The sequence below is a fragment of the Sceloporus occidentalis genome, unplaced genomic scaffold, assembly GCF_023333645.1.
Source record: "Sceloporus occidentalis isolate IW3139 unplaced genomic scaffold, rSceOcc1.0.p SCAF_71, whole genome shotgun sequence".
Classification (NCBI taxonomy): domain Eukaryota; kingdom Metazoa; phylum Chordata; class Lepidosauria; order Squamata; family Phrynosomatidae; genus Sceloporus; species Sceloporus occidentalis.
Window position 1 is genome coordinate 3,603,280 of NW_028317051.1, and position 15,361 is coordinate 3,618,640.

At 36.2% G+C, this 15,361-nt stretch overlaps 1 protein-coding gene across 1 annotated transcript in view; it reads left to right on the top strand.

The window, feature by feature from the left end:
* The window catches only part of LOC149286275 (T-box transcription factor TBX4-like), a 53,865-nt gene extending 39,245 nt beyond the window's left edge, over positions 1 to 14,620 (top strand). The window contains exons 4-8 of the mRNA XM_089494292.1: positions 686 to 833; positions 11,471 to 11,623; positions 12,780 to 12,868; positions 13,340 to 13,584; positions 14,004 to 14,620. Of these exons, the coding sequence (XP_089350418.1) occupies positions 686 to 833; positions 11,471 to 11,623; positions 12,780 to 12,868; positions 13,340 to 13,584; positions 14,004 to 14,620 (1,252 nt within the window). The remainder of the gene's footprint in view (positions 1 to 685; positions 834 to 11,470; positions 11,624 to 12,779; positions 12,869 to 13,339; positions 13,585 to 14,003) is intronic.
* Positions 14,621 to 15,361: the final 741 nt, after the last annotated feature.

Here is a 15,361-nt window from a genome sequence, read left to right on the forward strand (position 1 = left end):
GTAATAAGTGGCTAGTCAGTTCTGTAATATCTTCTCATAATGGGTTAGAAGATCTGATTTGTAAGCATCCTTACAGAAGTGGGTCTTGAGGGATTTTTTGAAGGAATAAAGACAGGAGGAAAGATAGATAGACCGGGGGAGGGCATTCCAGAGGATAGGGACAGCCCTTGAGAAATCTTGTAAGCGGGCATGAGAGCTAGAAATCAGAGGCGAGGATAGAAGGAGATCATTGGATGAGCGGAGAGACCGGTTAGGAGTGTATTTAGAGATGAGTGAGGAGACGTAGGGAAGGGAACTGCTGTGAAGGGCTTTGAAAGTAAGAGTGAGGATTTTTAAATGAGTCCTGAAGCGCACAGGCAGCCAGTGAAGAGACTGTCAGAGGGGGGAGGCGTTAGTGAAGCGATGGGAGAGGAAGATAAGTCTGGCAGCAGCATTCATGTTGGATTGTAGAGGGGTGAGACGGTTAAGAGGGAGACCGGCGGGAGATAATCAGGGCATGGACAAGAGCCTTAGTGGCATGCTGTTTTAGGAAGGGACGGATGCGACAGACTGAATATGGGGTGTGAACGAAAGGTCAGATGATAGCACCATTAACATTGAGGGAGATAGATGGGGGAATCTACATGTCATCGTTTACCTAGGCCTTGTTATTTGTTATAATGAATAACCCTTTTTTATATTGCAGGATGGTGGCTGGGAAAGCAGAGCCGGCAATGCCTGGTAGACTGTATGTTCACCCAGACTCCCCTGCTACTGGAGCTCATTGGATGCGACAACTGGTTTCATTTCAAAAACTGAAACTGACAAATAACCACCTTGACCCCTTTGGACATGTAAGAATAAAATAAATATTACTTTATTTTACTACTGTCTGAATTGCAAAAGTAAATAGTTTTTTTAACCCTTCCGCTGTCTTCCATTATTACTCTCTTGCTATTATGCTGCATTTTGCCACTTAAATGTCATAATGTGAAAAAGCACCCATAAGTTCTGCCGCTGCCAGTCTTTCCAGTTAATCCTCACTGTTAACATTCAACAGACTAAAAATGAAACTCTTAAATATAGAATGCAACCACAAGCATAGACAGAATATGTATATATGTATATATATATATATATATTTGAATTTTATGGTTATTTTGTTCTGGATAGTTCTGGATGTTTGAAATACCTGTTATTGCTATGCAATAGCAATTTGGAAGATTTGGAAGATTGGAAGATTTGTTACCTTTCCTCACTTTAGTTATGTATTAAACAGAGGCAGCTCAACCCTTCTACTAAGCAATTCAGTGCAGCACGCAGAGTATTAGAGTGACTAAAAAAGGTACATTTTGAATGTGTATTCCAGGGATTAAGAAACTTTGTCTAAAAGAACACAAAGGTTCTTATATATACCGTAGAAAAAACTCTGCTTATGGGCTGAGAGACAAAAACACAGTATAGGAGTGATATTCTAATGCTTTTAATGGCAACGTATGGACTGTAGTATAACAAAACAAACTGCCCTACTCGTTTGCTAAAATATATGCAGCTGAATTGGAAGTTTTATAATCCTAACATCTGACACATAAACATAATATTTTTTTTAGAACTTAACTATATAGATTGATACATATTATTACCCCAAAAGCAAAACAAATATCCACAAACATAAAAACACTCCTGGCCATATGTAATGAGCTTGGCTAATGTTCATTTGACATTTTACTTTGAACTTATTATACTTGCAGTTGTTAGGACATGGAAACAACATACTCTTTACCGTGTTTATGGGATATTCATGGTAAATGTGTATGTGCCCTAAATTGCTAATTTATGAGTATAATTTTAGTATGCTGATGTTTTCTGTAAAAAGTCTACATTTTAGACGTCTTTGAATGAAGTCTATTCTTGCTCAACACTCCAGATGTATTCTTCAAATACTCTCTGATTCCTCCCAATGGTACAAATACTTTAAAGTTGTTAATTATGCAAACAATTTAAATTCACCAAAATGTTATGAATGTCTAGCAATTGGATGTTAACAATATTTCTTAATCGGAAACAGCAAAAATTATTTTACTAATAAATTCAATAATGTCTGTTCCAAAAATAAAAGACTATTAATGTCTTATATGTGTGTGAGTGAAACCAGGAATGGACAGTTGCAATGGAACAAACACTCCCAATGCTGGCATCTGTTTCTTGGTGCATTGAGAGATTACAGGAGAAAAAAACTAGCCTGAGACTGTTCATGTGGAGTTTGTTTTTTTTTAAATGAATTGATATTTTCGCCATATGGAAGGTCTCTTGGATTGAGAAATCCAAGGTAGATTTACAACCTTATATGATGGGCCTTTTTCATGAAACAGCTAGAACTCGATACTAAGGTTGTTCTCAATAATAAGCCAGTCGCTGATGTATTATTAAAGGGACACTACAGTGTCACACACAGTCCCCTAATAATAAATAAATGCTTATAAAAGTATTTCTTTATTGAATTTAAAATGGGAGATGTTTTGCACCATTCATTTCAAGCAACCTATCAATGGCAGGAAAGAGCTGTCATTGAATCAATGGGAATGCTTTGTGCACATGTCATGGCATTGGTGTCTTGTTAGACCTTCCATAGAACATATGCAAAGCCAATGCTCAAGATGACCAGTGTTGACATGATCACATGGCAGGAGGCCAACACATCTCTTGCATGGCAAATAGCCCAGGGGTAGAGGCAGAGATTCTGCCCTATACGTTGGCCAGGGCAAGAGCTCAAAAATGTAAAGCTACTATTCAGTTAGTTTCAAGCTGGTTGTACGTATTTCCTGGCAAGTTCATATTTATCATAAAGCATGTTTATGCTGCATTTGTAATATATTTATGTATTCCTCAGACAGAAAACATGTGGGCATGGAAAATTCTTTTACCTCCTAATCACCTCCCCACTACATGAGATTATGTAGAGCCCAGTGATTTAAATTTATTCCTGCAGATAGGCACGCATCCAACAATCATGATCAGTCTACAGCAGTGCTCAGTGAAGAACTGTAGCTTCCTCCAAAAAGTGAAAGGTTAAGCTTTCACCATTAAGAGAAAATATTTGTAGTCATAGCACAAGAAATTTACAATAATCCCCCCTTTTCCCCAATAAATCTTAATGAGGTATGTATGAAATGTACCTTCTTCTATGGGACACTGGGAAAATAGTTGAAAATGTAATTAAATAAAGATATATTTCTATAGTTGCCATAATTACTAATCGAGGATTACTACTGCAGTATATATTAGATATACTTCTGATTACGAAATTAGATGCAGGTTATAATGCTGGCAAACCACCTTTGTGCATTTAAAGTGACTCTGTCATGTTAACCTGAAAAATAACTATCTGGTGTTAATCGCTGGATAAAAACTTGCTGGCATCAGCTCACGTTTGCACTGGTTCCTTATTGGTACTAAAACTATTTTTGCTGAAGGTCAATATCAAATTTTGATATAAACTTAACTAAATGTAGTATTTTGCAACAATTACTAATTTCCAATAAAGGAAAAATACAGGATCACATCGCAAGCAAACTATAAGCATGCCTAACAAGGGGTATTAATGAGATATCTGAACATGTCTAAAGGGTGACCTTCTTACTAAGTACATTTGTGGTCCATATGAGGCACTTACAGGGGAAATCTTCAACTCATGCACAAAGATGATAACAAAATGTTACCATTAGAAGAGCCACAGTTCCATCGAAAAGCTACAGCAAGTGTATAAAGCAAGTACTACACAATACTTATGAAATGTTCTTTTTGGGTATACATGGTGTAATTTGTTGTTACTTCCCATTGAACGAATACCAGTCTTTCTGGATCAATGCAATTAGGAAAGGCTGAATCTTGCTATGTTACATTGGAGTCAATTCATTAATCTGCAAGTCTATGCATCTTGGCCCTGTTTGATAGAGGTAGTTTAGGCAAGGTGGGTATCATCATAACCTGCCCAGCATCCTCATCATACTTATTCCCAAATTCCTGTTATTCCCTCAAAAAATTAAAATTGCATGCTAAGGTATATTTGTGTGGATACCAAAGAAGCAAATTGTAAATCTCCTGGATTATATTGGGACAATTAATGAGCAAAAATGTAAATGGGTGGGTTTTTTTTTTTAAAGAAAAAGACAATGAAAGCACTAAAAGAACATTACATATCTGTTTGGTCCATCCTATAACATAGACGATAGAGCCGCTACTAACTGTTACTTTGCCCTCAACGGCCGCATTATCTGTTTTACCTAGCAGTCTGTGCTGTCAAATCTGCAGGTTACATTGTTTTATTATATTCATTCTAGAAAATATTAATTCGTACTTGGAAGGTAATGAAATAGACAACTTCATTACTTTATCTGGTACAGTAATTAAGATTAACATGCCAAAACTTTCAATCTGAAATGCTTCCCAAAGGAAAGAGGTGTAGAATTTTCAGTATGGTAGAAAATGGCAGCCTAGGGCATTAGAAAGATATAAAAATATAACTTTCCTGTATTTCAGGAACCAAAAAGTAGAATTAAAGCTGTTTGGCATTATAGCAGACTATAAGTGGAAAAATGCAATGGAAACATATTATAGTATAAATACTAACTTTATTGAAGCAATAATGGTAATTTTCATGTGTGTTGCTTGTAGGATTTAATACATCACATATTATGTACTTACGTTTGCCAAGTCATGTTTTTTTTTGTTTAGTTTTTTTTTTTACTATTTTAGGTATACATTTTATACAATTATTTATCTAGAACGTTGGCAGACAATAAGTATCCCTTAGTCAATGGTTTCGATAAATGCACATTTTATGAGTTTGAAATCAGTGGTATCTTGAATGAAATATACTTCTTGTTTGTAAACAATATTTATCTGTTCTATATAACAGAATACTTTGTTTTGCACAATAAATACATTTACTCAATGAAGCAACATCTCCTAATCAGCATACCTGGGAACTCTCCAGGTTTGAACTAGGGATTAATGTCTGGCCACACTCTCTCCCCCCATCCACTTCCCACCTGAGACTGGGGCTAACCTCTTCCCTAGCCCTGCCACCACAGCTTGCAAGCCTCAGTTAAATAGCCCATATATACTACTACCACACCACTAGCTCTTGCGTCCCTTAGGATTACTGAACAAGCAGTACTAATTATTCAAACAATAAGGCATATTCAATTTTGGATTATATATTGTTTACTGAATTTACTTGTAAATGTATTATAATATTTGGCTTGGTAAATATATTTGGCTTAACACTTATACTTATACATACATTTATTCTAGTACAAAATTTGAGAATTGTCTTATTCACCGCAACAAACTTTGATTGATACAAACAAAACTGAAACAACTTTCAGTAGGTCACATTTTATACATTACCTTGAATATTTTGGAAAGACCAAAAAAGGTTTGATATTTAAGCGCTGCGTAAACTGTTGGCGCTATATAAATAAAAGATAATAATAATAATAATAATAATAATAATAATAATAATTTTGGACCTAGATATGAGTGTTTATGTTTATGATGTTTATCCTGCCCTAGAATAATCTTTGGTGGAGATCTCTAAATTGTATTTTATGTTGTTTTTATCTTAAGCTTTTGTAATAATCTTATTTTAAGTCGTATTTTTAATTGAGGGTTAGTTGTGCTAGAGCAGGTAATTGCAACCCCTCTCCTGCACATCTCTCTACCTAAAAAGCTTCATATGTATAATGTATTTTGGGCCTGTAGTTCATCTGCAGCTGCTCAAACCTATTTCTTGGCATTTAGTAATCTGGATCTGGAAAGCAGACTGAGGGCTCATCAACTTTCAGTCCCAGGGAAAGGAAATGATTAATAAATCATTGCAGATATTTATGTGGTAAATGTGGCATTTATGCTTAAGGTGAGGTTATTACATGATTTGTGTTCCATGATGTGGGACCTTTGTATGCTGGCGTACATGAGTCCACTGAGGCTTAGGTTCTGACCTTTTGATCTTTCCCCATTATGGTCAAATCATAATGACATTTGCTTTCAGGCAACAAAGACTTATGGTTCAAAAGCATATGATCAAAAAAAATATGAAGTTGAACGTGAGATTTTGACAACACTGGATACTTTGTCGAGCCTTGTTTATGCAAAATGTTGAAATACACAAAAACTATTGTAGTATTGTAGTGTGCACCATTTCCTCTCTCTATATTTACATTAGCTTAGATTTTACAAAAATAAAAAAGTTATTACTTATTAAGTGGACATTTAGTTATCAGTGTCCAGTTATTAGGTGTAACAATATTATATCAAAATGAAAATGATGCCACCATTAAAAAGAATATGCAACAAAAGAAAAATATTAAATACTTTGTTTTACAGCTGACACAGTTCAGAGTAGGACCATATGGAAATTAGGAGAATATAATATCCTCCTACTTTTCTGTAGAAATGAAAAAGTCAAAGACTGGTAGTTTCCGAGCTGTACTTCACAAATATTAATATTAGAAACAGACAAATATACATGCATTATTGGGGTTTTGTTCTTTTAACAGAAAATACACAACAGGTACATTCATGTTACATACTTATAAACATATGGTTATTCTTATAATTTATATATTAGTTCATATAATTCTTATATTGCTCATATTAAATTATTCATCACATTTTATTAAAGGTACATGTTTAAAACAAGTAAGCAACTATGCCACAGACCAAAAATGATAATTAGTTATATTTTTTTTTGTTGGGCTATATTTAACATCATGAGATACTAAGAAAGAAATCTTATCTCTATGTGTATTGTTCGCTTTTTCAGTAATAGTGAATAAATATTGATGTTAATAATAATAATAATAATAATAAGATTATGAAACCACTATCACTAGTTTGCATTATATCATCTTGCACAGTTAACTCACTTGACTTTAAAATCCATCATTCCACTGCTAGAGAGCAAGTAAAGGACACTATCTGGAAAATATCAGCAATAAAAAGTACATTTAGAAGGTAAATGAGTAACTACCAATGCCAGACTTTAGTTCATCCACATTACAAATTTCATAGTTTCAAATGATTTTTGTATGATTACAGATCTTTCTATCTATCTCTTTAAGAAAGTACACAACAACAGAATGTCCACAATCAAGTTTTATGTATACATTCTGCTTTGCTTTATGCCAGATGTTTTATCCTGTATAAATTAAATGAGCTAGTACAGATTACCATAGCATAATGGGACCAGATGACTTTAACTTCTGACAGAAGGCTGTGGTACACATATAATGCCTAAACTATATGGATAACTGCATAGTTGCCAGAGTATTTCACATACCATAACATGTATTTAAACGCCTTTGTGAGACCAGTGCTAGTGACGTATTAATTGCATTCAGTGTCAGTTGTTAGTGCAGAGTTTGTTTCTTCATTAAAGACCTTGTATGGGACTGGGAAGAGGTGCCTTCTTTTCCCACTGATCTACACTCTGGCTCTGAAACCTCTGAAGAACATAGCAACAGTTCCAAATTGCCACCGAAAGCAACATCATCAGCACAAGCACTATGCGTCAGGGGCTACATGAAGTGGATTTACATGGCTGAACGGCTGTGCACAAGCCAAAGATCACTATGCGCAACCCCAAGCATCAGCTTGAGTGATAAATCATGCGTTACTATCTGATATATGAATCTGCCAAATGCCATGATAATGCTACCTACCTGGGGGCATTATGCCTACTGTAAAGTTTGGTGGAGGAGGCATAATTGAATCGGTTTGGGCTATTTCCATTTTAGACAATTCTGTCCTTTCATCTTTGTGGCACTTTTCTCCACCAGCATGACTGTGCCCCATAACCCAATTGAACAACCTTAGGATGAGTTGGAACACCTATTGCGAGCCAGGTGGTCTTCTTTTTTGGCTGAAAAGTTACAAATTCCAAAATCTTGTGGAAAGCCTTCCCAGGAGAGTGAAGGTGGTTGTATCTGCAAATGTGGCCAACTCTATCTTAATGTCCATGGTTTTGAAACAAGCTCATATAGCTGTAAGTGCATGCTATCACTAGGTCTGCAGGATGAACATTACCATAAAAGTTTGGAGACACAAGTGCACCATATGATAACACGAGTATATTAGCATGTTCATTGATCAATTACTGGTTAAGTACAGAAGTGGTGTTTTCTATGCTGGCAGCAACTCAGGAAATCACGCTAATTGTGAAAGTACAATTCTTGATGCCAGAATAGATGTATTATATCAAACTTTCACTACCTAGTGGACACAGAGTATGACTACAATAAGGGATATAAAAACATGGGGACTCAGCTCAACTCTTCACTAGCAATACTTACAAATCAAAAACTCTTTGGTGACCCCCCTAGACTTAAATCAGCATCCTTCCCCTCACCATGTTCTAGGGAAATGTGTGGTCAAGGACCCTGTGTCTGACATGCTATTTCAATGTGTTTCAATACTGGGTTAGGAAAACTTCCAAAACTGAAATATCTGACCACGCACTATAATAAGAATTTCCATCCAAGGAGTGGGATGATGTAGTGGAACACCTAGCTAAGGATACTATTTTACTGTACTAACTTTTTGAAAATCTATCTATGTCTTTTTTTCATATGGTATTACATGCTGGAGAGGCTCCATGGGACCTTCTGGTGAAGCTGACCAGAAATATTTTCATTGTGGGAAAAGGTTTTACACCTGATCTGAAATATTTTTCAGGTTCCATTTTCCAATTAGAATTACCCATTTTGAGAAAGCCCTCCAACAATTTGCCTCCACATATTGCACACATTTTTGAGTTATATATTTTTAGCTGTTAATTTTACTGTTGCTTAGAGATGGAAGCAACCATAGCTTCTTTCACCACTTCTTTTAACCACAAGTGATTTAAAAAAAAACACATTTTATAGCAGGGAAGTACAACAATAAAGGATTGTCAATTGATATTTTTAAAATGTTATTATTAATTTTATTATAAACTACAGGCACAAAAACAAAATAAAGTTATTGTAATGTAAATGTATCAGTGCTGTCCAATTTAACAAAGAGGTTGAGTGTCTAACTCATTTATGGCAGTTAGAAAGCCCTTAGGTAAAGGTGACAATTTTATATTCAGACCACAGACCTGCTAAGTACTGGAATCCGATTAACGTTTTCAGTTCCAGTGTTATGCAGTTGGAAGAGAGTACACTGCTAAAAATAATGCTACTACTACAGCTTGGATAGCCAAAAACGTATTTTTGGCTGTCATTTCCTGAGGCCAGATGATCATCAGCTTATGCCTCGCCTTGGACACAGATACTCAGAAAAGCATTTTTTTTATTGTTGTTACGTTTGACTATTTATAATAAGAACTGGAAAATTAAATTTCAAAAAGCTGATTGCATAGATGTTGGTTTTTGCAACTGATTGGGATAGTATTTAACCCTGTGTATGACAGCTAAGTAGTGCTCATCTCCCAGTAGTGAATGGGGTGCAGGTATGGGGGTATATTCACTAATGTGAGTTGTGTCAAGAATTATTAGATATCTGTTAACACTAAATTATGAACCAAATTCTTTTACATGTATCAATTTAAAGAAATAGCCTTGTACAACAATAACAATCACTGTTAGATCAAGAAAACAAAAAGAAAGCATATACACACAGAATAGCAACAGAGCAGTGGCAAAATCTGGATAAGCAACACTATAAAAATCACAATATTGTAAATGAACAACGATAATAGGTTGTCTAATCAAAGAATTTAACAGGAACAATAGAAAGTATGAGATAATAGAATTAGTATAAATCAAATTAAATATTTAGACAATAAAATTATGAAGTTCATGAATGAAGTAGCGTCCAGTTTTCGGTACCTCTTACAAATAAGACAAAAGACACTTCTTTATTTTTTAAAAACGTTATTAATTGTCAGAGATGGAGTTTATTTGTCCGCGGTGCGGACTAAATAACTAGAGCACCTCGACACTCAACCTTTATTAATGTTTCACAAAGTGTCAACGATTATTAACACAACACATTTGACACATTATATCAATATTTATTGTCAAATGAACGTAAACATATAACCAATTGTAAACAATTAATAACCAAATATAAAAACCAAATTAATAACCAAATAAGTAACCTGCTGGTATGGGCGTGACCACCTGTATCCCTGCTGGAACTGCCGGCGTCCCCTAGCGCGGCAGTCACACGACCATACGATTCACAAGGGCGAATGCCCCTGGAGTGTCCTGCACTTACACCTCTGTACACCACAAGTAACCATACCTAGATGGTTAACTCCTGCATCGTACCAGCGTAAAAACCTGAGTACCTGGCAAATGCCGAAAATTAGGGGAGGGATGGGCAGGAAAACGCCCTTTTAAAATGATTGCCCCTATAGTGCAATACCCTTCCATATATACCCCTCAGGGAGGGTAATTACCCCCTCCCATCTGGCCCTGCACGTGCTACCAATTTAACACTTTCAGTGCCAAAATTTTGCCTAGTCATCCCTTAACCCCTTAACCAGGATTGACCATGGGTACCTTGTCCGTACTACATTCATGGGGCCCCTCAGTCCAATTCTTTCCCTCCGGGGCTGTCCCAGTTCCCAGGTACGTATGCAGGGCCTACCTTATGTGCTGAGCTGGTGGAGGTGCTACCACAAGGTACTTCCATTTGTTAGATATTGAATGCATACAAAAGGGGGTGGTACAGTGCTAGAAAACCTAGGGCATCCCCTGCTCCAGAGTTTTAAATGTAACAGGACCCAGTTCAATGTGTTATTGCTTTAGTGATATTCTTGTTATTGTCTTACTGCTGTATGTTGTTTCTGTTGTTGTGTTTTATTGTTAGAATGCATTATTATGGGAGTTGGGTCCCTCGCCCTTATATCCATCCCCATACTCCTGTGAGTCTCCCTGGTGCCTATGTGAGCACATGCACGTTTCCGTATTCAAATTGTATGTGGCTGGTGGCTGCCTGTGTCTCACCATGCCCTGGTTCAGATATATTGGCCACGTTTAATGAACACTCGCCTGTCACATTCAACGCCCTTAAACAGAATCAATAGTGCCAGCTTTATTAGCTACTAGCCGAATGTATATATCTTGAAACACTTAGATGAAAAAATCTAACTAAATAAATAATATTTACTCATGTCATTGCCACATTTGCCCCACATGAAGGATATTTGGTGGCCTGGATGCTTGATACAAAGTAGTGCATCATCTGAACAGGCAAACAGATGTCGTCCCTGCAGCTTTCGTGTGGTACATGGTCAAAATGACATAATCTAAGTATTAAAATTATTTTTATGTGAAAAAGTCCCTTTATTGTGTGTACTAGAAAGTGTTGTGTGTATAAGGTTCAATTCAGAGGCTTTCATTTAAAGCTTATTCATTACATTAACATCACAACTGACTTTAACCAACACAAGATGTTTGCTCAGCACATAAATTAGTGTACTTTACTGTTTCAGATTATCTTGAATTCGATGCACAAATACCAACCGAGGCTCCATATTGTCAAAGCAGATGAAAACAATGCCTTTGGTTCAAAGAATACTGCTTTCTGCACGCACGTGTTTTCTGAGACCGCATTCATATCAGTGACCTCATATCAAAACCACAAGGTGAGTCGTCAAGGCAGCCTACTGGGACAAAGCAATGATTCTGCTTGTCTAGTGTGCATATGAAAAGGAGAGCAGTTTACCCAAACACAGCAAACTCTCTCTTGGCCAGAACCTGCATGTTTTCATCCACATCTTTCCACATCTGCAAAGAAACAAGTTGACTCAGATGCACTTTCCTTTAATTAACATAACTGTAGGAGCAGAAATACCAAATACAATAATGCGAATAATAATCAATATAATTGCTGTCCTTTTTAGTTTGTTTAGGTCAATATTTAAAATAGTGTTGTTCTTAAAAATTAAACAATTCTTTTTTTTTTTTGCTCACATGATTTGAAATAATCAATATCAAAATGGGTGAAAAAATGCAGTGTACAAGGAAATGTGAAAATTAAATAGTTCAATATTTGGCGCCCTTTGTTCTGTTTTTAATGAATCAGCAAACTCATAAGCTCAATATAGTCATTCAAAGGGAGCAGGGCAAATTCTAATAATGACCAGTAAATCTCACCCATAAATCTCAAGTGAAAAGTAATTACACCGTATGTATATGCTGAAACGTATGAAGAATGCGCCTATTAAAGAACTGCACGTGGTTTGCGTTATAGTTATCAGTTTTTAAAATATCTGTAGGTGGAAGGGACAAGTGAGACAGTTGAGGTAGACACCAGAGATTCCTACTATCAACTACGTTATTATTATTATTATCTTATTGATTATTGAAGAGAAATTGTAGGTGGTATATATACAACATATATGCCAACAACTGATTGCTCCCTTTTTTATTCAGTCTCTTATGAGCTGAAGGAACAAATTGAACACTGCACAAAATCGGTGAAAACATTGGTCTGTCCTTGAAAGAGATATACCTGCACATCAAAACAGCAACTTATGGAGTTTTTATTGGTCGCTACAATACACATTCTGTTTTCCTATGCTAACACCGCTGGAAAGGGAGTACCCCTGTATTATTATGTTCTAATGTGTATTGTAAAATTGCAATAAAAAAGATACTCTCCTCTAGACATTGAAGGTGCCGATATCTAATGAGCTACACAGGATAGACTATAAATATGGTGAAGAAGATTACTTCACTTCTGAACAGACTATACAAAGCACTGTCTAAACCCTTTCTTTTCCTTTTTTTTTGTTGAAGATAACCCAACTTAAAATTGAAAACAACCCCTTTGCCAAAGGATTTAGAGGCAGTGATGATAGTGACCTGCGTGTCGCCCGTCTGCAAAGGTATCACTGGTTTATCTCAATAGCATATTGATGTTTGGTTTGATATTTGGGTACTAAATGCAGGCTTGTACCGCCAGTAAAAGTACAGCATGAGGCTGAATTCCTGTGATCAAACACTTTAAGTGCCTCAGACAATTTTACCACCCCAGTCCGGCACTGCTGGGATAGCAATAAATGCAGTAAGCAATAATATGAATACTCATACAAGTCAGTTTATCAATAATAGCTTAAGAGTTAAGAGTACTTGTGCATTTTGATTCAGTGTCTTTAAAGGTTATGTTACCTGTAATACAATTGTCATCTTATCAGAACAGGTATACTTTCAGTATAAAAAAACCCAAGATATTAGCTATGTTTTTTAAAAAAAATTATAATCTTAGTCCGAACAATAAACCCATCTCCACAATAATGTTTAACCTTTGTTTATTGCAAAAGCAACGTGTTTTTAACAGCTTATCATTTTTACTACAGCAAAGAATATCCAGTGATATCAAAAAGCATCATGAGACAAAGACTTGTATCAAGTCATCCAGGGCAACTATCTGGCAAATCAGACATTAATGCACTTCACAGCAGCCACCAAGGTATGCAGCATTATCAGTATGAGAATGGAGCACACATGCAGTTTGCAACTCCAGATGCTCAAGACCTGCCACTCAACACCTTCGCAGCACAGAGGGACTCTGGACTGTTTTATCATTGTCTCAAAAGAAGAGGTAGAGTTAAACTGATTTTTTTGCAAATCATTCCCACGTTGTTTTCTATACAGTACATAGCTGTGTGAAAAAGAAGCTAATCTTGTCTGGAAAACATGCTGAATGTTTAATGTAGGTAATCATAAGTATATGAGTTACCGTTATAAAGTCTCTGTATGACAACATAAGTGCACACCATACTCTGTGCCTTATCCAAAGACTGTTAAGTCCGGTTCAGGCTAAAGCATGGGCACACTCATCACTAGACAAACATCACTTGCGTCAGGCATCAAAGAGCCTTTAACTGAAGGGTACATTTTACAACAAAGATTTGGTTGAACAAATTATGTTTTTGCAACAAAACAGAGGAAGACTGAGTCTTAGTATTCTGTTTTTAAATGTGCTTGCTTATGTGTTTTTTTTGTGTGTGTGTTTTACAGAGGGTGCACGTCACCTTGACCTTCCCTGCAAACGTTCTTATCTAGATCCTTCCTCATCTATGGCAGATGATCATTATTTTAGATCCCCTCCTCCATATGATCAGCAAATGTTGAGTCCACCTTATCGCAATGATGTGACACCAAGGGATGCATGCATGTACTCTACTTCAGGAGCCGAAATTGCAGGTGTGTCAGGGGTTGAAGATTTACCACCACCTCCACTTAGCTGCAACATGTGGACCTCTGTCTCTCCTTACACTAGTTACAGTGTTCAAACAATGGAAACTGTGCCATACCAGCCATTCCCCACTCATTTTACAGCCACCACTATGATGCCTCGTCTTCCAGCGATCCCCGGCCAAGGATCACAGCCATCAAGTGAATCTCATTTTAGTGTCTACAATCAGCTTTCACAGTCGCAAGTCCGGGATAGAGTTCCACCTACATCCTTCCCTAGAGAGAGAGTTCACCCTTCACTTTGTGAAAGAAAGCCTCCGTCCCCCCACATAAACACTGCTAATGAGTTTCTGTATTCACAAAGCTTTTCACTATCCAGGGAAACCTCACTACAGTATCACTCAGGAATGGGCACTGTGGAAAACTGGACTGATGGATGACTGCTGCTGCTAGGGACATTGCATAAGAGCTATGCTCCACTGACCTGAACAATTGCATCTATTTTTTTAGTACCTGTGGGTATCCTGCACCTCAGCAACTCCTTTATGTGAGAATGCTTGATCAAGAGAACACCTGTCTTTTTTATCCTAGACTTGGACAAAATGTTCCCTACAGGTGGCATTTTTGAGGACAAACTTAGACAGCTACGGAAGTAGAACATGCATTCAGTTGTTAAGTAGAATACAAAATACAATGTGGGAAATCACTACATCTTTGCATGCTGAATAGTTATTTATACATATATATATGTATATATAAAGATATATATATCTATCTATCTATCACAAATGCAGGCCACATGTCAAATGAAGCTTTGCTTTTACAAATGAGATGCTTAATAAAATAAAAGTTACCAGGGTTTTTTCAAAGACATCTATTTAATATTTTTTATTACAAGTATTGATGTAGAGATTAAACTATGGCTTCATGAAAATAGCATTTATGTACATCAGAAAACATGTTATTAGAAATCAAACTAGAACCAAACATGGAATTGTCTCTTTTTTTGTTACAAAGCATGGAAATTATATTATCAGAACATAAAACATTTCACTTATTATGTAATGTCTATGCTTGCCTTTCAGTAATCTTTATTAATTATGTGCAGTTATAAATATTATATGTTGACAGCAAGTCTAGATTTCATTTTCCAATCCATCACTCTTTACATCGATAAATTA